The sequence below is a fragment of the Boeremia exigua genome (genome assembly GCF_020726555.1).
Source record: "Boeremia exigua strain MPI-SDFR-AT-0100 chromosome Unknown C7974scaffold_2, whole genome shotgun sequence".
NCBI lineage: Eukaryota > Fungi > Ascomycota > Dothideomycetes > Pleosporales > Didymellaceae > Boeremia > Boeremia exigua.
In genome coordinates this window covers 458,015-481,313 of record NW_025763519.1, presented here as the reverse complement: position 1 = coordinate 481,313, position 23,299 = coordinate 458,015, and the positions used below count along the sequence as shown (strand labels likewise).

General features: G+C 55.8%; 10 protein-coding genes across 10 annotated transcripts; 7 read left to right on the top strand and 3 right to left on the bottom strand.

The window, feature by feature from the left end:
* Positions 1-441: 441 nt before the first annotated feature.
* C7974DRAFT_350387 (uncharacterized protein) lies at positions 442-1,932 on the top strand (the record flags this gene model as incomplete). Its single annotated transcript, XM_046139458.1, has 1 exon — positions 442-1,932. The coding sequence occupies one exon, from the start codon at positions 442-444 to the stop codon at positions 1,600-1,602; it is 1,161 nt and encodes a 386-aa protein (XP_046001111.1). The 3' UTR covers positions 1,603-1,932.
* Position 1,933: 1 nt separating this feature from the next.
* C7974DRAFT_384864 (PPPDE putative peptidase domain-containing protein) lies at positions 1,934-4,262 on the top strand. Its single transcript, XM_046140895.1, has 3 exons — positions 1,934-2,127; positions 2,189-2,425; positions 2,474-4,262. The coding sequence occupies exons 1-3, from the start codon at positions 2,092-2,094 to the stop codon at positions 4,004-4,006; spliced, it is 1,806 nt and encodes a 601-aa protein (XP_046001110.1). The 5' UTR covers positions 1,934-2,091; the 3' UTR covers positions 4,007-4,262.
* On the top strand, positions 4,241-5,175 carry C7974DRAFT_420451 (uncharacterized protein; the record flags this gene model as incomplete). The annotated part of the gene is made up of 2 exons (XM_046144260.1): positions 4,241-4,778; positions 4,885-5,175. Exons 1-2 carry the CDS (start codon positions 4,578-4,580, stop codon positions 5,173-5,175), a joined length of 492 nt encoding a protein of 163 aa, XP_046001109.1. The 5' UTR covers positions 4,241-4,577.
* On the bottom strand, positions 5,102-7,650 carry C7974DRAFT_95565 (uncharacterized protein). Its single transcript, XM_046147588.1, has 4 exons — positions 7,336-7,650; positions 6,994-7,292; positions 6,801-6,937; positions 5,102-6,750 (listed from the first exon to the last, which is right to left on the bottom strand). Exons 1-4 carry the CDS (start codon positions 7,530-7,532, stop codon positions 5,278-5,280), a joined length of 2,106 nt encoding a protein of 701 aa, XP_046001108.1. The 5' UTR covers positions 7,533-7,650; the 3' UTR covers positions 5,102-5,277.
* A 681-nt stretch (positions 7,651-8,331) lies between these two features.
* On the bottom strand, positions 8,332-10,870 carry C7974DRAFT_384856 (kinase-like domain-containing protein). Its single transcript, XM_046140894.1, has one exon. It carries the CDS (start codon positions 10,565-10,567, stop codon positions 8,690-8,692), a length of 1,878 nt encoding a protein of 625 aa, XP_046001107.1. The 5' UTR covers positions 10,568-10,870; the 3' UTR covers positions 8,332-8,689.
* Positions 10,871-11,674: 804 nt separating this feature from the next.
* C7974DRAFT_327079 (armadillo-type protein) lies at positions 11,675-14,335 on the top strand. The gene is made up of 7 exons (XM_046139007.1): positions 11,675-12,067; positions 12,119-12,204; positions 12,249-12,369; positions 12,418-12,531; positions 12,577-12,822; positions 12,871-13,620; positions 13,667-14,335. The coding sequence occupies exons 1-7, from the start codon at positions 12,019-12,021 to the stop codon at positions 13,993-13,995; spliced, it is 1,695 nt and encodes a 564-aa protein (XP_046001106.1). The 5' UTR covers positions 11,675-12,018; the 3' UTR covers positions 13,996-14,335.
* Positions 14,336-14,471: 136 nt separating this feature from the next.
* On the top strand, positions 14,472-16,669 carry C7974DRAFT_327075 (RNA polymerase III RPC4-domain-containing protein). Its single transcript, XM_046139006.1, has 2 exons — positions 14,472-15,112; positions 15,162-16,669. Exons 1-2 carry the CDS (start codon positions 14,494-14,496, stop codon positions 16,463-16,465), a joined length of 1,923 nt encoding a protein of 640 aa, XP_046001105.1. The 5' UTR covers positions 14,472-14,493; the 3' UTR covers positions 16,466-16,669.
* A 311-nt stretch (positions 16,670-16,980) lies between these two features.
* C7974DRAFT_446473 (chaperonin 10-like protein) lies at positions 16,981-18,720 on the top strand. Its single transcript, XM_046145600.1, has 2 exons — positions 16,981-17,308; positions 17,358-18,720. The coding sequence occupies exons 1-2, from the start codon at positions 17,222-17,224 to the stop codon at positions 18,363-18,365; spliced, it is 1,095 nt and encodes a 364-aa protein (XP_046001104.1). The 5' UTR covers positions 16,981-17,221; the 3' UTR covers positions 18,366-18,720.
* Positions 18,721-18,947: 227 nt separating this feature from the next.
* Positions 18,948-19,529, bottom strand: C7974DRAFT_420445 (uncharacterized protein; the record flags this gene model as incomplete). The annotated part of the gene is made up of 2 exons (XM_046144259.1): positions 18,948-19,207; positions 19,295-19,529. The coding sequence occupies 2 exons, from the start codon at positions 19,527-19,529 to the stop codon at positions 18,948-18,950; spliced, it is 495 nt and encodes a 164-aa protein (XP_046001103.1).
* Positions 19,530-21,740: 2,211 nt separating this feature from the next.
* C7974DRAFT_408692 (uncharacterized protein) lies at positions 21,741-22,739 on the top strand (the record flags this gene model as incomplete). Its single annotated transcript, XM_046143346.1, has 1 exon — positions 21,741-22,739. The coding sequence occupies one exon, from the start codon at positions 21,741-21,743 to the stop codon at positions 22,737-22,739; it is 999 nt and encodes a 332-aa protein (XP_046001102.1).
* Positions 22,740-23,299: the final 560 nt, after the last annotated feature.

Sequence of the window (23,299 nt, the reverse complement as noted above, 5' to 3'; positions counted from 1 at the left end):
CCCTTTACTGTTAATACTTCTTCTTACCAACATTGGGTGCCCGGGTACCTAACACAGAGTCGAGCGCGGCTCCTTCAACCATGGAACTCAAGTGTCTTGCGGATGTGGTACAACCATATTGTATGTACAAGACTTTTTTACTATGGTGCGCTTTCAGAACCTCAAATTTGGTTCACAGTCGCCCCAAATCGTGAACCATCTAATGTCCATTGAGGCGTATATTTATTCAATCACTGTGTACTCCCCTTTTCAATTGCAATCATCAGGTATATCATCACTGTCATCAAGAAAAGAGAAATAGCGTACGACACCCTCTCATAAGCTACATTGTCATCCAACAATATCAGCCTCTCAGAAGCTACAATGTCATCAAACAATATATATCAGACTCTGGATGCGTTACCCTCGTCGGAACATATGAGTACAATCCCACTAGATCTCATGACTCCCCCGAAATTTGAAACAGACCTGCTAGCTGCACAGGAAAAAGTGCACTCTCTTCCTTTCAACCTTGCCCACCTAGAGACCAAGTTGGGCACAAAAGCTATTTTCACCCCCGATCTTCTCCAAGAGATCAAGAACAACAAAGCTACCATCTGTTCTGAGATGCGGAAGGCCCCACATTTTCGAACGTTATCCAAGATTGATCACACAACCCGCTTTGGAAAGTACAAAGTTTGGGAAGAAGACGAGGATGACGATGACTGCAATCATGTTACCATTCGACTGATGACACGAGTGGAACTGCATCCTGACTTCCAGTTCGATTACTGGAAGTATTCGAAGATAAATCGTATACTCCGGGTGACTAATCATCTGCAAGGCGAGAAGAGCTGGGTACCTGTACCGTACGGTTTCACGTTGGAAAGCATGGCATGGGACGACGAGCATGAGAACAAGAAGGTTATGCAAGAATACCGCGCCGCCCTTTGGAAAACTATGCAGCTTTGGCTCAAGAGCAGCTCCCGCGGGAAGATCATTCAGACGACAGACAAGATTGCTGCGCAACATAAGTCAATTACCAAAGTCGTTTGTTTTGGCCTAGGCGCTTTGAGCCGAGACAAAGTCTGGTACCAGTCTGCGGTACAGCACATGACGGCTTTCACCATTGCCAAATGCCTGGAACGAGCATATAGAAAGGAAGGTGCCCACGTTCAGCCCGTCGACATCATTTTCCAGGATCCGTGCTATACACGGAAAGACCATGAGCTTCTCCGCACAATGTATCCGGGCGGTAGAGTCTCCTTCGCCTCCGACCCAGATGGCCTGCTCGCGATCGATTCGAACACAATCGTGCTGACCGCTTTCCTTCCCGTTGCCTACCCTTTGATGCAGGTAATGGCTGACATGTTCCATGGCAGAAAAGGAGAGGGTCCAGCAGCTATTATATGCGATGACATGGCCCTTGATCTTGACCAAGAGTTGTACACTCTTAGAGATCGGGCATCTCCGGCAGTTGCTAGGTTTCTGACGCAAGAGTACACTGCGTCGGATTTCAAGGAGCATGTCCTTGAACCGGAGTTGTTTGAGGATCTGTATGGTGCGGAAGGTAGATATCGGAAGTATTGGCTTTCAAGGATGCGATTTCACACAAGAAAGTGAACACCGAGGTAGTTAGGTTGAGATAGAGTCAACATTTTCATCATTTGCTCATTGACAATCGAGTAGTTCCAGACTTCTCCTTGTACATGGTTATCGCTTGCTCTTTGAGCGTTCATCTTCTTAGTTGAGATAATGGACTTCGAAAAGGCTACGAAGAGCTTCATGATCTCTTCTTAAGCGTTAGGAGAGGTATGAAGCATGAATAATACGCTACCTAGGTAGGCGCTGGATGAGAACCCTTGCCGAGTCATGTGCTAGCGCGATTGGACCCTTGCTTGACACGCGACCTCGGGAAGTGGCGGTCGTCATCGTTCACGAACATTCTAGCCGTCGTCACCACCGCTGCCTGCAACGAACACTACAAAGCTTCGTGGATCCGTGTAACATTCAGTGTAATAACCAGACATACGCGCTTTCTTCCATCACACGCAAGGTCGCATTCGCTTGTATCCCGGACCAAATCGCGCGGTCAAACACGAAGCCGTTACGATGGATGTGCAACTGTACGTGTATGACCTCTCACAGGTAGGCTCCCGACAAAGGCTCAGAACAGCGTACAGATGGCAGTTGACGCTAATTTAATAAGGGTCTTGCACGTAATATGTCACGACAGTTTCTCGGAATCCAGATAGACGCCGTGTACCACACATCGATCGTCTTCGAGGGGATCGAATATTATTACGGTGGAGGCATACAGACATGTCGAGCTGGTACTACACACCATGGTCGACCGATGGAAGTTATCAAGCTAGGACAGACATCGTTGCCGCTGGAGGTCATACTGGAGTATCTCGAATCGTTGAAGACCATATACACAGCAGAGGTATGTCTCATTTTGGTATATTGCGGAGAATCTCTTTGACACCCACAGGCATACGACTTGTTCCTGCACAACTGCAATAACTTTTCGAACGACTTTGCTATGTTTCTCGTTGGCAAGGGCATACCAGCGCACATCACTAGTCTGCCTCAGGACGTCCTCAATACACCTTTCGGTCAGATGCTCAAGCCGCAACTTGATGCTATGATGCGTCCTATCACGCAAGCACCCACTCCTCAGCCTATGCAGCCCGTTGCACCGGCGCGCTCGTCAGTTGCTGCAAGCATGACCAATGGTGCAACTAACGGATCTGCCATCGCGACCGAAACAGGACGAGTCAACAACGTCACCACGATCAAGGAGGTCGACAGGCTACTGTCGCTGGCCAAAGACCGCGGTGCCATTATATTTTTCACGAGTGCAACTTGCGGTCCCTGCAAACTGGTCTACCAGCCTTATGACGATCTTGCTGCAGAAGCAGGCTCGAAATGTCTTTTCCTCAAAATAGACTTTACCCGTGCAGACGCCTCTATCAACACACGCTACCCGAATGTTAGAGCAACGCCGACGTTCATCACTTACAGCAAAGGAGCTAAGCGAGATGAGTGGAGTGGTGCGGATCCTCGACAGCTACGCAGTAACGTAGAGTCGTTGCTGAATGCCACTTTCCCGCCACACCCGCATCTTTCGCAGAGCACGCCAAACCTGCTACGCCAAAGTCAGCGACCGATCGTATTCTCAAAGATTCCACCACTCGAGAAGCTGGTTGCAAAGATGGGCGGCGCTGGCAAAGATACTGCAGTAGCTTCGATAGTCTCGTTCATCAACACTCGCGAGAAGTCAGGAGCGATTGAGGCGCCCTTGACACATCTGCCGCATTTTGCAAGCTTCCTGAGGAATAGCACAACCCAACTGTCTTCGGACTTACTGTTTACAGCATACGATCTCCTCAGGGTCGCGCTCACAGATGTTCGTGTCGCTGGGTTCTTTGCGGAAGAACACAAAGGTGCCATCGGTACACCAGCAACAATTCACCATCTCCTTCAACACGTGGAAGAATTGGGCGAATCGGCGCCTTACCCACTGCGTCTTACGACCCTGCACCTTGCATGCAATCTCTTCAACTCTCCACTCTTCGTACCTCACGTGCTCGCAGCACCACTATCTTCGACTCTTATCTCTATTCTCACGACATCTCTTCTCGACGACAAACGCCCAGCACTCAAGGCCTCAGCACTCAGCCTCGCTATGAACCTTGCGTCCTCAAACCATCAGATCCGTATGAAGAAACACGGCGGCAATGTTGCGCACACACTCTCCTCTGCGTCCGAGCTTGAGGAATCAGAGCAGACCGAACTTCTGGCTTCTCTACTTGAGACTCTAGGTGCCGAAGAGGAGTGGACCGAGAACAAGAAGATGGCGCTCATTGCAACGGGTTGGCTTGCCTACGGTGCTGATACGGATGGTGAACTCAGGGACCTTTGGCGCGTCATGGACGCTGCAGGGACCGTGAGTAACATCAAGGCTGTTGCTACTGAAGACAAGTTGCTTGTGAAGGAAGTGCAGAAGCTTTTAGAGGCGTAGATCATTGAAGCTTAGATATATACCCCTGCATTGTATAGACTAATTTGTATTTCAGCGCCGTGGTCTCCTTTCCTCGCATTCTTCGTCCAACAGGAGTCCTCAGAATCACGTTCTCAAGCGACATGGAAAAGGACACACCGCCCACTTGCTCAATCCCCACGGATGGGCCAGGCCACCATGTTGCTCCAGCATCAGTCTACGATCTCCTATCTCCTAACCAACATACGCGTCTCACCAACGTCTCCCTCAAACGCCTCTGAGCAAATCAAACACCAGTCTTGCGCCCACTCCCCGCAATCCACACACCCTGTTCTATCCCACGCCCCCATGACGTCAGCGGAGCGGCTCACCCGACCCACTGCAGCACTCCATTCAAAACTCCATACACAACCCCTCTACGCGTCACTGAAGTGTCTCACCCCTCGCCCTCCACCCTGGTGTGCAACACCGCACCGCAGCGCGTCTCCGGTCCTTCACCACGCCGCCGCCGCGCTAGTCTCAGCCGCGTCCCACAGCGGCCCCGTCCCAGCCTTGCCTCAACCCACTTTCTAACCCCCCTGCTGTCGTCGCGATGGGCATCCCCTACTCGCGCGAAATCAACGCCGCGTTCTCGCAGGTCACCCCGCTGGTGGCCGCGGGCTACACGCTGCTGCGCACGACGAAGAACATCTCGCTGCTGCTGGCGGCGATCCAGGTGCTGACTGTGATCCTACTCGGCCTGATTCTGGCCGTGCTGGTGGGGATCCTGGTGTGCGTGAATCCGGATCTGGAGGTGCGTGTGCTGTCTGCTTCTTATTTTATATTCGGGTTTCCTCGCGCATGGCTTTCGGCTTTCGGTTTCACGCTCACTCCAGTGATTACACTGACAACCCCGCCAGGAAGAGAGGCAGCAGCTTATTACCCCCTGGCTGCGGTACTACGCGCACATCACGCTGTTTGGCGTCTTCAAGACGCTTGCCACGGTGGCGCTGGTGGTGGGCGCGGTGGCGTATGCGGGGTGGCGGCTTGTGCTGTTTGAGCGGTGGGTCGAGGACGTCGAGTTCGAGGCAAATGTAGATGCGAATGCGGCGCTGGAGGATCTTGGGGAGGGGGAAGCTGGGAAGAAGGGGAAGAAGGGGAAGGGGAAGAAGAGTGAGGCGGAGAAGGTGGTTGAGGAGCAGGGGAAGTGAATGTGTGGAAACGTGAGGTGGTTGGATTATTCTAGACTGGGAAGCGGGCGTCTTGAAGGCACGACAGTACGGCGAAGAAAACATGTGACGACCACACGATGGTTATCCAATCTGCACCGGACTCCTTACCCCCTCGAGCAACAACAGCGCAAACAACCCCCCGACCACCGGCCTCGCCTTGAAATCAATATCCGGCGGTTGCGACCCATCGTTTGTCTGATACAGATCCGAGAACGGCCTACTCGACTCCGTCTCGCCGACCCACCGCGCTGAGTCCTTGATAAACATGTCTCGCGTTTCCTCGCTCGCCACCGCTGCGCAGAACATCTCCCAGTCAGACTTTGCGTAGTACCGATTCCGCGTATCAAGCGGAACGCCGAAGTTCTCCTTCACCGTGGGGTAGAACGCGGACTGCATATCGTAGACGCTCTGGGGCACGAGGTTCGTGCCCACAAGGCGATCGTTGAAGAGATTGTACAGCAGGCCCCAGGTGGATGCGTTACCGTAGTTGAGAATGGTATGAGGAGGGGATGTATCGGTGTTGATGCCTAGCGTCTGCCATTTTGCGATGTAGTCATGTGCGACTGTGGAGAAAGTCTGTGAGTCGGCGGGCTGGCCGATGAGAGAAGAGATGTGCGACATTGCTTCGATGGCGATGATGCCTTTGAGGGCGAGGTTTGTCTGGTTGGCTAGGTGGCCGGCGAAGTCGTCGGTTGAGAGCTGGTGGGCAGGGTAGAGACTGTGTTCGACCAGATATTCTGCCCACTGCTTGAGAATCGGGTAGTGCTGCTTGATGTAGTCGATGTTTCCGGAATGCTGGACGTAGGCCAGGACCATGATGATCATGTTTCCACTTTCTTCCAGTGGCATGAATTCCTCAAAACCGTCTGTGTGGCCAGTAGCGTTCGGATAATGTGTTCCAAGGTCATGAATAGCCCATTTGTTAGGATAGTGGCCACTTTCTTGATTCTCAAAGTGCGGGTCCAGCAGTAGCCTGATCAGATCTGGATTTAAGTAGAAGAAGATAGGCGATGCAGGGTATATCACATCCACAGTCTGAGTATTGCCATTTGAAGATATCTCCTTTAGGAAAAGGTAGTGCTTCTCACCAGTGCCGACAAGCTGAGTCGCCCCAAATGCCTGTCGGGCGGCCAGAGTGGTCAGAACTGCATAGTCTTTCCCAGCAGCCGTGATCGAATCTTCCAAAACTTGTGCGTCTAAGTCGGACGAAATCTTCCTGTACTCGGAATAGTCCTTCTGAAAGAACACGAGGGCTTCAAGATCATCCGCGAAATAATTCCTCCACAGTGATGGGAGATTGACCAGTCCGTCCGCTCCCAGGAACTGTACTGCCTCATTTTGACATAATCCTAGCGAGAACAGAGTTGAGACTGGGGAATTGCCCACGGTTTTGATATCGACGGCGTATCCAAAGACCGGCCAGCTGCTGTTGATAGCACGAAAATTGGTATCATTCGAGCTCGCCAACTGGCCAGACGCCACAAAGCCACCCCGGACATCATCATCCGTACCAGATTGGTATGTCAGACCATTACGCGCATCAGTCGCGTAGTACTAAGAAGATGTCAGCAGTGATGGCTTCTGCAGAACCACTGATGACTGACAAAATTTCCCCATTCTGCTTGGTCCTTGTTCTCCACGAATGGCTGTTGCTCTTGCCTCGACAATCTGTGGTATACCACATCTTCCTTCAGGCCAAAATCCCAAGTGGCCACCGCACCAACATCGCCAGAGATCCACTCTGTCCCAGACTATCAGCATGCTCCAAATCAACGTGCCAGGGGCAGTCAAGCTTACCGGCACTGATGTCAGTATAGATCTGTACTTCGTGCAATCCGCCGTCCAAAGACCAGACCTCAACATCCATATACGAGAACACTAAAGACTGCCGCTTGAGATCCCGCGGGGTAAGCGGCGACAGAAAAGTAACGTTCAGCGCCACCTTTTCCCCGATTTCGAGCGTAAACACGCTCTTGCTGGCCGTATACTCACACCCCGTCTGCTTCGCTACCGGCAGTTCCAATTTCGGCATCCCCATCCACGTATATGTCGCGCCGTCGACGCGCACCAGGCCCGTCCACCCGAGCGTCTGGCCCCTGTGGTGGTCAGTACTGCTTTAAGGCGCTGGGGGGAACGGACGCGTAGAACTGCGGCCACTGACCCGCAAGATAGCCACCGTTGCCACCATTGATGCCCGCCGGGAGCCAGGCGCTTAGGTACGGGGACTTGACAGCGAGGGGGATGGAAGGGGGACGCACGGGGGTGAATGTGGACTGCGCGGCGGCGCAGAGGAGATAAGTTAACGTTGTTAAGAATGAATAATACATTGTACGCATACGGATATTCGATCGCGAGAAAAGGATCAGTGTTGGGGCACGCAGCCGGTGTGGTGCCTACTTACTTATTGCGATCGCATGCCATCTCAATGACACCGGGCCCGTACGATGCCCGGAAGGCGCCCCATGACAGCACCAACTTGCGCTGTTCACTTCTTCCCCAGGAAACTTCACCAGGAAGGCGCGTCCAAACGACGTGTCGACAACCGCCACTGCGTCGTTCACTCTTGCGCCACCTCAGTCTCTTGGCGCTCGAAAAGGAGTAGCCGCATGACCATCTGGAGCAGTATCAAACGACGAGCAGTATGTTGGCAGCCAAGCAGCTCTCGCTGCTGTGCGCACGACTAAAGATATTAGGGCGTAGCGTTGGTAGAAGCGCAGGTGGCTGGATGCGGACTGTGGGTGCGCGTTGACAGGTGCGTTTGACAGATTTTTGCACGACGATGGGCGCGTGATTGGGCCGCGGAGTGGGATGAGTCGGTTGTTGAGATGGTGTGTTGTGCAGGCCGTCAGCGGGCATTTGCGGGTGTGTGCGTGGTGGGAGCTGTGTTGGATCATGGGGATTGGTGGTGTTGTGGCTTGCGAGTGGTTGTGCTAATGTTGGCAGTGCTGGCTGATTGTAATCGCAGGCTAGACGAAGGTGTTGTATGGAGTTGAGGTCGCGAACGGGACGAGGCGCGCGAGGCTGCAGTGAGTTACGCTATCGTTGAGATGCATGACAGTGACGAACGGGTGGGGAAGGTGCACAAGGCTAAGATGTGGGGATGACACTGGTCATTGACGCACAGGAGACGAGACATGGCCTAAGTAAAGCACTTCGTTGATAAGGGAGAGACTATTGTAACACTCAAACATGACTTTTGACACTCTAGTATTAGTCGCAACTGCAGTCTGCACTGCTCACTATGCTCTAGTACAATGAACGCGAAACGCTTGCATGCGTATCCCAAGGAACCAATTGAGCAAAAATCGAACAACAATAGACTACCGCCCAATGACTGAGTGGGGCGAAACAGGGTATCCATAAAGTAGCAAACAAAGTGCTGAGAGGTAAAAATGCGATGATGAGAGAAGCAGAAAAGTGAGAGGGGTATCGTGTCCAGCATCATCAATCCGATCTGTATAGGTCGTGTAGGTCAAGGAAGGGCGCATGCCCTTCAATCCTTGGGGGTCCAAGAGCGCGACACGCCCTCGTACTGATCAGCGCAGTCGCGCAGAAAGCAGCAGTCGAGAATGTCAGAGACGGTCCAGCGTTGCTCGGCATCCATGTTCAGGCAGCCCTTCAACAGGGTGAGCGCCTCCTCGGCGCCACCGTCCTGCAACGCCGTCGCAGTGCGCACGAGCTCCTGATCCCACTCGCCGTTCAAAATTTTCGTGGTGGTCTTTGCGTCTAGGCCCTCGTTGAAAGGGAGAGTCGCGGTGAGCAGCGCGTAGAGCACGACGCCGAACGCCCAAATGTCGGCCGCGGGGGAAAACATGACAGCTCCAGTGCTGCTGAATAGCTCGGGTGCTGCGTACTGTAGACTGCCCTGCACCGATGTGCTAGTGTCGGCGGGACCGATGTTCGGGTTTTGTCCACTGGAATGCGGCTCGGGGCCTTCGCGATCGTCTCGCACGATGAAATCTGCCATGCCGAAGTCGCACAGGAGTACATCGCCACCCGCGGTCGCGGCGTCGGGTGCAGTCATATCGAGAAGGCAGTTTTCGAGTTTGACGTCGCGATGAACCACGCACACGTCGTTATGCAAATAGCGCAACGCAGAAGCCAACTGATAGGCGTAACGCTTCACCAGCTGCTTTGAAAGTCCGACCTTTTGTTGTCGCCGTGTGTCGCGTATCAAATCAAACAGTGTGCCGCCTTTGTTTAATTTCGTAATACAGAACGTGGCATAGTCGGTGGTGTAGACTTTGATGAGGGGGAGAATATATGGATGGCGCAGGAAGCGCCACATTTCCACCTCATGGTCGAACTGGCTTTGTAGCGCTTCGTTCTCGAACTCAGATTTGTTACTCTGCTGCTTCCGTACAATCTTGACAGCGTCAACCACCGGCTTCCCGTTCTCCATGCTCGTAACCTCTTTGACGATGCTAAACCCACCGTAACCAATCTGCTTGCCAATGATGTACTCGTTATCGTAGCCAAGACCCTGGCCCTCGTCGTCTGGCTGCGGCTCTCTCAGCGGTGCCTCTGAAGCCTTGTAGCGTGCAAGGAAAGAGGCGGCGGGAGACATGGAGGAAAGGGAGCGACCCGAGCGGCCGGAAGACCGCCGACTGGCTCGCCTCAGACTGCCGTCTTCGCTGATCTCCGTTCGGAAGCTTCTATTCCTGGTCGGACCGCGGCTCATGGGTGAGAACAGCGGGAATTCCAACGGCGAGCTAGTGGAGGGTAGTGGAGACAGCATGTACTCGTTGCGAGCATCGATTGGCGTTCGCGCCTCTTCAAGCGGCGAGGCGGTGGCTTCAGAAGTAAGGGACGCGACCTGGTCGTTGTACTCAGGGTCTGTGGCCATCTCGTCGACGGTGGTCTGGAGCAATGGGTAGCGTCCATGGGCGGTTGCTTGGCGCGACAGAGCCCGGCGCGAGTTGAAGGGCATCTCGAGGTAGTCGCCCTCCGAGTAGCTGCCCTCTTCGGGCGTGTAGGACGGCGACTGTCGCGCGCTCGGCTTGGGCACAGGAACCTCCAGACCGACGACATCGCCCGTGTCGAGCTGGACCTCATTGTCGAAGCTGATGGACGTCTTGCGCCGGCGAAACAAGTCCTCGATGGTCCTCTCATTGCTGACGGTGCGCCCCAGCGAGCGGCCCACGCCGCCCTCATAGGCGGCTATGTGGCCATGGGAGCCGTTGTGGTGACGGGTCTTGAAGGGGCCATCGGTGATCTTGTGGCCCTCGACATGCTCGAGGTCATCCTGCGACTGCGCATGGATGGAGTCTGGGCGCGGGATCGAATCAAAAGTCGAAGAGACGCGCTTGTGGGGCGCCGAGGTATCGAGCTTGAGCTTCTGGAAAATGTGTGAGGATGGCTGCGGGGCCATTAAAACGGTGCACTGTGGTGGATGCAAACCTCAAAGCAGCCGCGGCGCCAGTGTATTAATATTCAGGCCGTGGGGTCGCGCTGAAGGGCAGAGACGGGAGAACACGGAGGGCGAATGAAGGGATTGTCAATATGAATGTGTCCAAGAACAGCGGATGCCTGTTGTGGTTGCGCGGTAGCGTGCTGGAATTTGCGCGGGCGACACAACACCACGGATGCCTGCGGGGGCGTGCGGCAGGTTGAGGGCGGAGAGGGAGCGCGGCGGGCAATTGGAGCGGACGTGCAAGGGCCCAGTGTATGGCCGTTGCAGCGCAGGGCGGTGGGCGGGCAACCTTCTTAACTTTTGGCTGTGCAGTCGAGCGTCCCACTGCAATCCCACGCGCCGGTCGCCTCGGCGCTCGCCGGAGAGGGGAAGGCTGCCGGGGGGAGGCATAGCGTCACACAAGATCGCCCGCGCTCTGGCAAATGGGGCGAGCGCCTGGGGTAAGCTGGTGCATCTGCGCGCTGCGAGTGGACAGCAGTGGGCATGGCAGTGGCAGCGGGCAGCGAGCAGCGAGACAGCCTTGGGCACGGCGCGTCGGCGTACAAATGCTTGTTACGCGCTGCGGCCGGCGGCGAGGCGAGGCGAGTGCGCGTCGAGAGGCACTGCACTGGCTGCGCTGACGGCACTGCACTGACGGCACTGCACTGCACTGACAGCCCCCGCGCTGCACGGTGCGGCTCTCGCGATGCCTCCGCCTGGTGCGCCCATCTGAGGCGCGCGGTGATACAGGCTCGGCGACAGCGGGCGTGGGGTCGCCAGAGGCAGCGGGGGACGCCGCGCATGCAGGGCCGTCGACCGGCACGCACTAAGCAGACGCTCAGTGCCACGGCGACGAGACACGGCGCTGTGGCGACGAGACAGGGCACCATGGCGGACGCTTGCACCGCAGCGGGATGGGAGGCGCGCATGATGCGAGCGTGATGGAGGCAATCGAGGCAGCGTTGCCCGGGCGGCACCACCGTGGTCGCAGCGTCGCAGCGTCGCAGCCCGCGTCCATGCCGGAGGTGTTCACGCGGACAGCGGCGCCCAAGGGAACTCTGCTCTGTCCTGGCGGCGGCGCGCATACTGTACTGTACACAGTCCAGTCTACTACTTACATAGATAGCACATGCGTCCCTGCTAGCCCAGGACCCTTCCGCTCTGTTTCCCGCCCAGCGCGCCCACTTTTCCATGTGACACTCCAGCGTATCGGACGAGCTTTCCCAGCTAGCGAGTGGAGAGCTGCCGCCGTGCGTTGGACAACCGCCCAGCACGGGCGCTCAACACCACACCCACCGCGATAGCCCAGCACTCCCAGCTCGTCGCCGCGCGCCCCCCAGCTGCCCGCGCCCGGCCTGCCATTCCATCCCGCCCATCGCCGCCCATCGTCGCCCCTTTCCCCCGGGCAGCCTCCATCCAGGCACGGCACCATGGGCGTCTCCCAGTTCTTCTCGCAGCTGTGCGCCTCCTGCTGCGGCGGTACGCATCGCCCGCCCGTCGCCCATCTCGCGCATGACTAATCGCCCGCAGGCCGCAGCAAGGACAGCATCTACGACCCCGTGCTGGCCGACAGCGAGCGCGAAGCCGTCGCCGACCTCCTGGGCTTCCTTGAAAATGTACGGCCCCCGCTCTGCCTGCACGCCTCATACTGACCGCCCAGCGCGCCGAGACCGATTTCTTCTCCGGCGAGCCCCTCCGCGCATTGTCAACCCTTGTATATTCAGACAACATCGATTTGCAGCGCTCGGCCAGCCTGACCTTTGCCGAGATCACGGAGCGAGGTACCGCGCCTGCCGCCCGTCTGCACGCACCAGTCTGACCACACGCAGATGTCCGCGAAGTCGACCGCGACACGCTGGAGCCGATCCTCTTCCTGCTCCAGAACCCCGACCTCGAGGTCCAGCGCGCCGCCAGTGCCGCCCTGGGCAACCTGGCCGTGAACAGTACGTCACCACCCACCACTCCCAGCCATCGCTAATGCCCCGCAGCCGAGAACAAGGTTGCCATTGTCGCACTGGGCGGCCTTGCACCCCTCATCAAGCAGATGAACTCGCCCAACGTCGAGGTGCAGTGCAATGCCGTCGGCTGCATCACCAACCTCGCCACCCACGAGGATAACAAGGCCAAGATTGCGCGCTCAGGCGCCCTGCAGCCTCTCACGCGCCTGGCCAAGTCCAGGGACATGCGCGTGCAGAGAAACGCCACCGGCGCGCTGCTGAACATGACACATTCTGGTACGCTTCCGTGTGTTGCTGCTAGAGGGCAGACGCTAACAGTTCCAGATGACAACCGTCAACAGCTCGTCAACGCCGGCGCAATCCCCGTGCTCGTCCAGCTGCTCTCTTCCTCGGACGTCGACGTCCAGTACTACTGCACAACAGCGCTCAGTAACATCGCCGTCGACGCCAGCAACCGCGCAAAGCTCGCCCAGACCGAGGGCCGTCTCGTACAATCGCTGGTGCACTTGATGGAGTCCTCGTCGCCCAAGGTGCAGTGTCAGGCTGCCCTCGCCCTGCGCAACTTGGCTTCAGACGAACGCTACCAGCTCGACATTGTTCGCGCACGTGGTCTGCCGTCCCTGCTCCGCCTCCTGCAGTCGTCCTATCTCCCCCTCATCCTTTCCGCCGTTGCATGTATACGAAACATCTCCATCCACCCCGCAAACGAATCGCCCATCATCGAGGCGGGTTTCCTGCGTCCTCTTGTTGATCTCCTCGGCTCCACCGAGAACGATGAGATCCAATGCCACGCCATCTCGACTCTGCGTAATCTTGCCGCAAGCTCGGACAAGAACAAGCAGCTCGTGCTGGAGGCCGGCGCCGTGCAAAAGTGCAAGCAGTTGGTCTTGAATGTGCGATTGCCGGTACAGTCTGAGATGACTGCAGCAATTGCCGTCCTTGCGCTGAGTGAAGAGCTGAAGCCTCACCTGCTCAATCTTGGTGTCTTTGATGTGCTTATTCCGCTCACCGAGTCGGAAAGCATTGAGGTCCAGGGCAACAGTGCTGCTGCGCTGGGTAACCTGTCTTCTAAAGGTAAGGAATTTCACAATCGCCCTTCGATCCCAGCTAACAGGCACAGTGGGCGATTACACCATTTTCATCCAAAACTGGACCGAACCTGCTGGTGGCATCCACGGCTACCTCCGCCGCTTCCTCGCCAGCGGCGACCCTACATTCCAACACATCGCCATCTGGACGCTGCTGCAGCTTCTGGAGTCCGAAGACGCCCGACTTTCGGAGCGCATCTCCAAGTCGGACGAGATCATCCACATGGTCACCGAGATCTCCGAGCGCAACATCGAATCCGATGACGAAGACAACGAAGACGGCGAGGGCGAGGTTGTCACGCTAGCCCGCAGATGTCTTGAGCTGCTGGGCAACAATCCCAAGGCTCTTATCGAGGGTTAGATGCGGCCACATCTTCGGTCCGGCTTCATTGATTGTATCTTTGCCCATGTTTACTTTGTCTTTTGTTTTGCTGATGCGTTCATGTTGGATGCTGCTCTGTAGAGCAGCTCATGGAAGAAGTTTTCACGGCTGGCGTTCCGGGAGCAAACTATTTCCAACATTTCTAGCGCGCATGGGAGGAGCATGACGTTTACTTATTGGCATACCATCTTTGTTAGCACCGCTGCTTGATCAAGAATAGCTTTGTGGCTCGAGATACTTTAATTGTTAGCCTGGATGAGGAGCAGAGCATGCTGCTCGTGGTGTATCGTGGACGAATCAAAATGAGGTACCGCTGCTGATCTTGCCGTGCTGTTGTTTATCGTGCACTGTTTCACAAGATAGCGCGTCCCCCATGTGACGTCGCGTTGACTTTGCCTTATCGATAAGCCTTGCCAAAATGTTTGCTAATCGTTGCCGAGTCACCTTGCATTCGCGACAACAGGACCCTGACGAACAATGCCACCAAAACCTCGGGGAAGAGCGAGTACGCGAGCGCGCGCGGGTGGGAGAGGGGGCGCCACTGCAGGACGAGCTGTTGAAAACCCCAGCGAAGCTGTACAGACCACGACCCCGCCGACTTTCGATGCGCCTGCTGCAAGTGAGACTGCAGATGCTGTTGTAACTGAGGAAGATAACAATGTTGATACGAAGCCACCTTCGCCCACCGGCAACGAGTCTACGCCGAACGATACGTCCTCTGCGACGGCAACACCACAAGATGGCGCAGAAGCCTCCACTCGTCCTCCTGTGCAGCGGCTCGGTGGACTAAAAAGCGCGGAACCGACTTCGAGGTCTTCGTCCCCTTCTGTGAAGCGCGGCACTACTAAGTCTGGCAAGAAGACAGTCCCAAAGCCCATGTTCACGGCCCGCAGAAGCAAGGAAGAGCGGGCAGCACTTGAGAAGGAACAGCTGGAGAGAGAAAAGATCAGACACCGGGATCAAGAAAAAGAGGCTGCTTTCCAGGCTAGAAGAAAAGAGAGGGAGGCTGCAAAGGAAGCTACTAGATCTACTCGGGGGCGCGGTGGCTATAGCAGTGCTATGAGCGGTCCGTTCTCGCTTGGAAGCTCGAAAGAAGGTAGGCAGTGTTGTTATTTCATTACGAATCTTGCTGACGGGTGCACCAGACCGGAAAACAAACCACCGCAACTTCTCTGGATTCGGGGCTGGGTCGGGATCACGAGCGGTGCGCGTCAAGAACGAGGGCGACGAGAGCGGACCCAGCAGATCAGGCGGTTACGGTGGGGGCGGAGGAGGTGGAGGTGGAGGCAGCTCCGGTATCAAAAGAGAGGATGGCGGTGTTGTTGAGTCTTCTGAGGACGAAGAGGATCAGGAATTCCCTCGGAGAGACATCGATCTTATCGAGATTTCTGACGATGAAGACGGGGCGGATGTTAATGATCGGCCTTCAAGATCAGCGCTGCCTATTCGTATCACGCGAAAGGAACATCAAGAGAAGGCATTGGCATTGAACACAGATGCTAGTGCGGAGACGGCTCCAAAAAGCGCATCAGAGGCTACAGGGACAACTGGCGGTAGGTCTGGTGGAGCACGGTCAGGCCAGGGCGGCCGTAAGGGCAAGGGCAAGGCGAGCGACTTGGAAATCACCGGAGTGCGCAAGCCCTTCAAGGGTGTATGGCAAGATGCGGAAGATTCAGATGTCCAAGTCAAATCAGAGCAGACCAGCGACGACGAGCAGATGGCCGACGCAGAGCAAGTAGGCCTCGACGCCGACCAAACAGAAGCCCCGCATCAAGAAACGCCCGCGAAAGAAGAGCCACAGTCACCAACTACAGAACGAAAGGGCAAGAGTCGCACCAAGAGCGTGGCAGAACCCGTTCTCCAGACCGACGAGGATCGAGCAGAATGGTCGCGCTTCCTCGAAAATCGCAAACACATTCGCGCCGAGCTCGGCCCAGAAGACACAGATGCTGTCGATGCAGCAGGAGACACAGCTATGGCAGACGGCGCACCTGCAGCACCAAAACCCACCGTGCGAGACAACAACGTCTACCTCTTCCAGATCCCACCCCTCATGCCCGAACTCATCGAGCCCGGCGTCAAGAAAGACATGCCCGACGTTGCAGAGGCATCAGCACCCGCACAACTCAAGAAAGAAGCTCCCAAGATCAAGGTCGAGGAAGGCTTCTCCGATCCCGCCGCCAAGCCAGCTCAAGGGCCTCGCTTCGCGAGCGGTCTCGTGGGCAAGCTGCGCGTGCGGCAGTCAGGACGCACGACATTGGACTGGGGTGGTACCAGCTACGAGCTGGCGCCTGGTAATAAAGCGAGCTTCTTGCAGGAGGTCGTCAGCATCCACCTCGTCCCCGAGAAGGACCGCGTGGTGCCCGAGGACGCGGGCGAGGCGGTGTCGTTTGGGCGCGTCAAGGGCAAGTTTGTCGTCACGCCCGACTGGGGGGAGATGCTTGGATGAGGCCGCATGTGTGAAACTTCTCCTGAAGGGCGGTGACGTGAACGCGTTGGGAGCGCAGCGACTGGCTACGTACGACGAGAGACATGTTAATGCATTCCGCCAAGCGCGACGCCGGCATGGGGCCCCTCGCCAACTGCTCACCGCGTCCCAACACTGCATCCCACGCTGCAGCGCATTGAAATTGCCCGTGTCTTGTTGACAGCTTTCGTATCGCCTGATGTGTGTCTCCGTAGTCCCGCCCCCCGGATCGCCGCCCCCGATTCGCTCCCTCCTGCCCCTCCCCCGCAAAGCTTGGTGCGCGCGCCACTCACAGCCCGCGCTCGACGCCGGCCGTGCGGCGCCCTACGCCCGTTCCAGCCCGCGCGCCCAGATCCGACCTCACGATGTTACTGTTTGTCACGGCGACAGGGAGAAACCGTGCCGTTGCGGCGGGCTGACGGCGCTGACGCCGGGGGGCTAGGCAGCGCGCGAGTTTGCTTAAAGACGGTCGCGGCGCTGCATGCGTCCTGGCCAGCGATTCCATCTTTTGACGTTACCTTTTGCGCTCTTTAGCCGACTTGCTTCGTCGATTCAGTTTTGCATCCGCTCGGTCCGGATCACTCCACACGAGAAGAGGGGTTGTGAGCGGGGATACAGTGTATATACAAAGCAGCGGATGTCGGCCATGATTGAGTGCGCGTTCATCAACAGCGTGATTACCACCGACAGCGGCCGTGATCTCGCGTCGAGAGGTGCGAGCACAGAGACCATCAAGACATGCGCGCAGCACGATACTATGGGAAAGAGGATATCAGAATTGAGGATGATGTGGCTGAGGCCCAGTGCGGCGCGGGACAAGTCCGGGTACGGTGCTCACTTCCACACAAAGCTGTGCGGCAACTAACGCCTCCAGGTCGCCCCCGCGTACGTAGGCATCTGCGGCAGCGATCTCCACGAGTATATCGGCGGCCCGACCTTCGCGCCCACAACCCCCCACCCGCTGACCCACGACTCCATCCCGATCACCCTCGGCCACGAGTTCTCCGGCGTCATCACCGAACTCGGCCCCGACGTGACCGCCTTCACGCTCGGCCAGCACTGCGTCGTCCAGCCCACGCTCTCCTGCACCACGTGCCCGCCCTGCCTCGCCGGCGCCGAAAACGTCTGCCACGGCGGCGGCTTCATCGGGCTGTCCGGCGGCGGCGGCGGGCTGAGCGACCACGTCGTCGTGGCCGCGTCTGCGATCGTCCCGCTGCCCACCACCATCCCGCTCGACGTCGGCGCGCTCGTCGAGCCGCTCGCCGTCGCCTGGCACGCCGTGGCCGCCGCACCAGTCACCCCGGACAGCACCGCGCTGGTGCTGGGCGGCGGCCCCATCGGGCTCGCGATCGTGCAGTGTCTGCGCGCGCAGGGCGTGCGGAGCATCGTGCTCAGCGAGCCGTCGGGCGCGCGGCAGCGGTTCGCGCGCGCGCTCGGCGCACACCACGTGCTGGACCCGCGGGGCGCGGATGTCGTGGCCGAGACGCGGGCGCTCAGCGGCGGCGGCGGGGGCGCGGACGTGGTGTTTGACTGCGCGGGGGTAGCGGCGAGTCTGGACGCTGCGTGCAAGGCTGTGCGCGCCCGGGGCACGATTGTGAATGTGGCGATTTGGGAGAAACCCGTGCCGTGGAGTCCGAATTCGCTGGTGTGGAATGAGGCGCGGTTTACGGCGGTGTTGGGGTATCGGAGGGCGGATTTCGAGGCCGTGGTGGACGGGTTGACTAAAGGGACGCTGAAGCCTGAGGCGATGATTACGAGTAAGATCGCGCTGGATGATCTGGTTAAGGAGGGGTTCGAGAAGCTTATTCATGATAAGGAGAATCATGTTAAGATTCTGGTGGATATGGGTATGCTGAATCGTACGGATTCGGCGGTGCATTGATGGCGTTGGGGTCGGGGGAGTGTTTTAGAAGGAGCAGTTTCCTGAAAGCAGTAGTCGCGGCATAGGAGTTTCCAAATCTCCACACATAGACAAATCTAAACGCCAAAAATCAGCCGCGGACGTTCCTCATACCCTGACCATCCAGAAGTTGACGTGCGAACACCATATAATCGCTGGCTCACGTCTCTAGCCATCAAGTCTGTCAAATCCTGGACTCTCTCTGGACATTTTGCATCTAGCAGTTTTCCTCTATAACATTGGTCTGCTCAGACTACCATGCGTCGTCCCAGTTGTTGATCTGGCTATCGTTGACTGGATGAAACAGTGCGGACTGAAAGTACTGTGCAGATTTTAGTGTTAACTGTAGGGCCGAATCATACAAGAGTTATTCCAGGCCTAAGCCCTGGTCCCCTTGGATCTGGCTTGTCCAACTCGCCAGTGTAGTTGCGACCTCATCTCCGGATAGTGAGTCTAAGGATCCACCACCTCGACATCAAACCCCAAGACACTCAACTGCGCTTACTCGGCGCAAGACCCAGACGCAGCGCCACCGCCTTCGACAGTAGTTAGCATCAACTTCCCTCAGAAGATCCCCGGAAAAAACTGCACCATCGCCACCTCCACCTGCTCCCCCAGCTTCTCGACGACGTCCTCGCCCCGCCCCACCGCCGCCCTCACAACCGCATGCGAGAACCCATGGCCATTCGCAAACACGCAAACGCCCACGAGGCCCTTCCCCGTCGTCATAGCCGCCCAGTTCTTCGTCGCCATCGAGACGTCCGATGGCTCGATGCGCTTGCCGTAGCTGGCTTGCTGGTGGCGGATCAGGAAGGCGATGTTCTCTGCGCGCGTTAGCGTTAGCGGGGTGGATGGAGTGAGGTGTTGCTGTGGTGTTGTGGGGCAGGCTGTGGTGCGGTGGGAGTACGTACCGCAGAGGATCAGCGCCTTGGCTTCGGCGGCGGGCGTGAGGTTGGTGGCGCAGAAGGGCGCGAGGAGGTCGTAGATGCGCTGTTCGAGCGTCTCGTGGGAGAGTCCTGGTGGGCCTTCGGGGCCTTGTGGTCCGGGTGGACCTTGAAGACCGGGTGGATCTGGGGCGGGGACGTAGACGGGGGTGGAGGTAGGCCGCGGAAGGATGGGGGGAATCGGGGCGGCGTGCGTGGACATTTTGGGCATGGTGTTGGGTGGAGAGGAATTGTTCTGCGTGTAGAAGACGGAGTACATGGGCGGCGGTGCGGAAGGTGGGTGAGGGAGTAAAGGAAAGGTGAAATGGATTGTGGGTGCGGCGGGATTGTCACGGGGTTTGACTTTCACTTCATGGTGGGGCACTTGTCAAACGGTTGCCTTGAATCTTGCTTGCCTTTTGGACTGTCTGCTGACTAGATGTGCGCCAGCGAGAGTAGAACCTTGCGCGTCTACTTGACTTCTTTGAGTGCTTCAAACATCAACGTGTTCACTTTGTCATCCAAATCCAGGATCACCATTCCAAAGCTGGTTTCTGCGCTGACGATGGTGACGAAGCTATTTTTGTCCGTATCGTGCACAACAATTGCAATCTTGACCTCTTTGATATTGTATTTCTCATCTCTGCGTACTGCAATGGGCACGGCGACGTCTTCCGGCTTGAACTTTGCGCTGTGGATGCGGATGAGGAAGCAGATGTTTTCTGTCGTGGTTTATCAGAAGCTGTTCCTAACAAAGTCTATACCGCCATGTGGACCTACCGACTAAACTGAGGATATTAGCTCCGCTCTCATCATCTTCGTCGTGCTTCTTGATGATCTTGTATAGGTGTTTCTGAAGTGGCGTCATTGCGTGTTGGCTGATTCGAGAAGGTGAGTGGGAAGTGTCAAGCTTGCAGTAGAAACAACCGTAGAAGTGTTTATATTTACCCTGCCTAGCGCAAAGCTTTGGGTTCCATAAATCTTCTTTCACCGTGAAAACACGGACCACCAACATGTTGGACGTAGGTTCGATTCGTACAGCTATGAAGTTAGACTAGGTGCTCTGCAATGACCCCGCATACTAAAGAGACCATAATTCTGACACCCCCATTCCCTCCGGTGACTTTCTAGCTTGGTTGACAGCTTGGGTGACAGTTCTGGGACCCCTCCGCATCCAAGATATCCTTGATGGCTGCATCGACTTCCTCTGCCAAGGACACAATCAAGGTCTTCCCATGCTGCTGGCCGCTAACTTCAGCCTGGACAATGACAGTGAATTTTCCCGCCCCAATGTGGACTAGGACGACGGCTCTCTGGCCATTTGGTCGGCTTGGTCTGCGGATATCAATGATAGGGACTGATATCTTGGCTGGATTGATATCTGGACCGTACTTAAACTTCACAAGGAAAGCTATGTTGCCTAGTTGTAGTTGTTGTCAGTATGCGTCTATGACACTTCACCGGCTTGACTGACCCGCCATCGTCCACATAGTAGGGGCAGGGAGATTTCCACGAAGGTCGACAATGCAGTCGTAGATGTGCTGTCGGATATCGTGCAGGCCGGTAGTGCGAGAGGTCGTAATGAAAGCTGTCTAAGTTCCAGTTTCAGAAGTGAAGCAACTTTGAGTGGTGATGTCCGTATAGAAATGTTTAAGAACGATGGAGCACACAGTCAGCTCGAATCATGGCCTCCTTATGAGCTAGCTCTAACAAAGCTCATGATAACTAGTGATACTGGCAATCAACTGTAACATCTGTGTTCTTTAAGCGCGAACACTCACAAACTTGAAGGCAATCGTTGCTCCACGCTTACACAATCGTCTCGTCTCCAATCTAACTCTGGTTTGATTGTACACTAGTGATATACATTTTGTATGCAACATTCTTCGTGATCATTCTGGTAGTGTCTGTATGCGATGCGAACGAAAATGTATGCGAAATATGTTAACAATGCTGTGTTTGTTCTTGGTCATGCATGCTTCCTGCAGGAAGCTGTCTTAGTTGTGAAGTTGTACTTGCAAGAAAATCATCACCTATCCGTCTTTTCAAAACCGTGTTTGTTCGTATTTAGATAGTCTGATACGATGCTGAGGATAGTGCGGGTTGGAATTACGCTTGAGCGTACACTGTCTGACAGGGCGGCCTCCTCAGAGTAAAATGTGGGACCTCGTGTGTAGAGAGAACTCATAGCCTATTTTCAGCAGCTATGATGTGACTACTCACCTCTATGCAAGCTATTCGTCGTGCATGTAGCAAAAGCGTGGGTATTCAGAGCAACAATGACATTGTAGACAACAGCGTAGTGCACTCACTGTTTTGAGTCTTTCGTTGGCCCTACTGCCTCGTTTCACTCACAATGCTCTGGCCATCCTTCAATAAAAGTTATTTCAAGTTGCATTATTCCCAGTGAAACAAACTACTGAGTATCTCCACCATGCTCAAACGAGTCGCCTCTTTCGTCCGTCGCCACGTCCTCCAAGTGTACCACATCGCTGTTTGGCGTCGACACAAGCTTTCTAGTACGGATTTTGCGAGATGCGAGATCGTCCGCCGCATCTGCCCACGTCTCTTCGCTCTCACAGACTCTGCGATAGAGTGTCTGCGGCCGCAGGATGTCGGCTCACTGCACTGTGTACTGCACAAATTTGTTGGCATAGTGGCTAATTTCATGCTTCAGAATCCAAGCCACGCCCAGGTGCACGCCTTGGCCGCAGAGCTCACACAGTACATCAACTCACGCTATCCGAGCGTTGAGATCTGTACCATGACTGTAATGGAGCTGGTGGATCTTACTTACAGGCTTGTGCGTACTGAGTATCGCGAAGTTCTAGAGTCTGCAGCAGCTTTAGCGAACCTACGCAGCCCAGATTACACTTATGAGCAGTTATACCAGGTGCAAGACATTAACAACGAGATCACGCATGACATTAGCACGACATGTTTCTACGCGTCGTGGGAGACATTCCTTAAGTATTCGACGAAGGAAATGGTCGCCTTTACTCGCGGATATCAACAGGAGGATAGTAATGCTAACGACGGCATCCCGTCGCCCGAGGGCCCATCAACCGAGTTCGAAATCGATGACACAGAAGCAGAGTACAAAGGTATCGGTAAAAGAATCGAGCCGTGGAACTTCTGTCGAATTCCTTACTCGATACCAGAGGACGCACAATGCTCTGTTTGCATGACTGAGGTCAAAGTGCGAAATCGGGACGAGAAGTACGTACAAACAAAGTGCGGCCATATCTTCCATCAGCTGTGCCTGGACACGTGGGTCAACGATTCAGGCATGAAGGCGTCAAACACATGTCCCTCGTGCCGTACGGTGTTGTGTATGCCTCGTGAACGACTGCATGCATCCGTCGAGGTCCCTATGACGGGTCAATTCGACAACAGGGATGGCATGTCAGCTTTTGGTGGCTTGAGCATCTGATCTGATAATACGGGACCCGTGATTCAAGTCTCGTATGTAACATGGGTGAAGATGCCTCCGAACACGAAGCGTTTTCTGTCACTGATCATGACTGTATTTTTGGTTTGACATAGTCGGGGCAGATTAGAAGATGCTGGACATACTTCGCCCGAACACGCTGCTGAAATGCAGAGAGCTGATGGTTATTTGAGGCGCTGGGCGTTTTCGGATACGTCATCGGCAGTGCCTTCGATAAGAGACTTCATGAATTTTGGTAATTCAACTAATGTCAATCCCTACGTGCCGGGACACACGGTGTAACGGGACAGGTTTGCACTCCGGACCTTCGGAGTCTCCTGTTTGCACATTTACAGGCCTGTGATGGATATGCAGCGTTCTTCGGTCTACTCTTCACCCGTCTATCAGCCTCCGGGAACGAGTGCTGCCATGCTGGCTCTGCTGTCGATCGTTCTGTCAACGCCGTTAATCGACCTTTCATCGATACCCCCCTGTTCATTCACGACCTAAGGGACCTCTGTGAGAATCGGACGGTCTGAGAGGAAGCCAAGTTGAGGAAGATT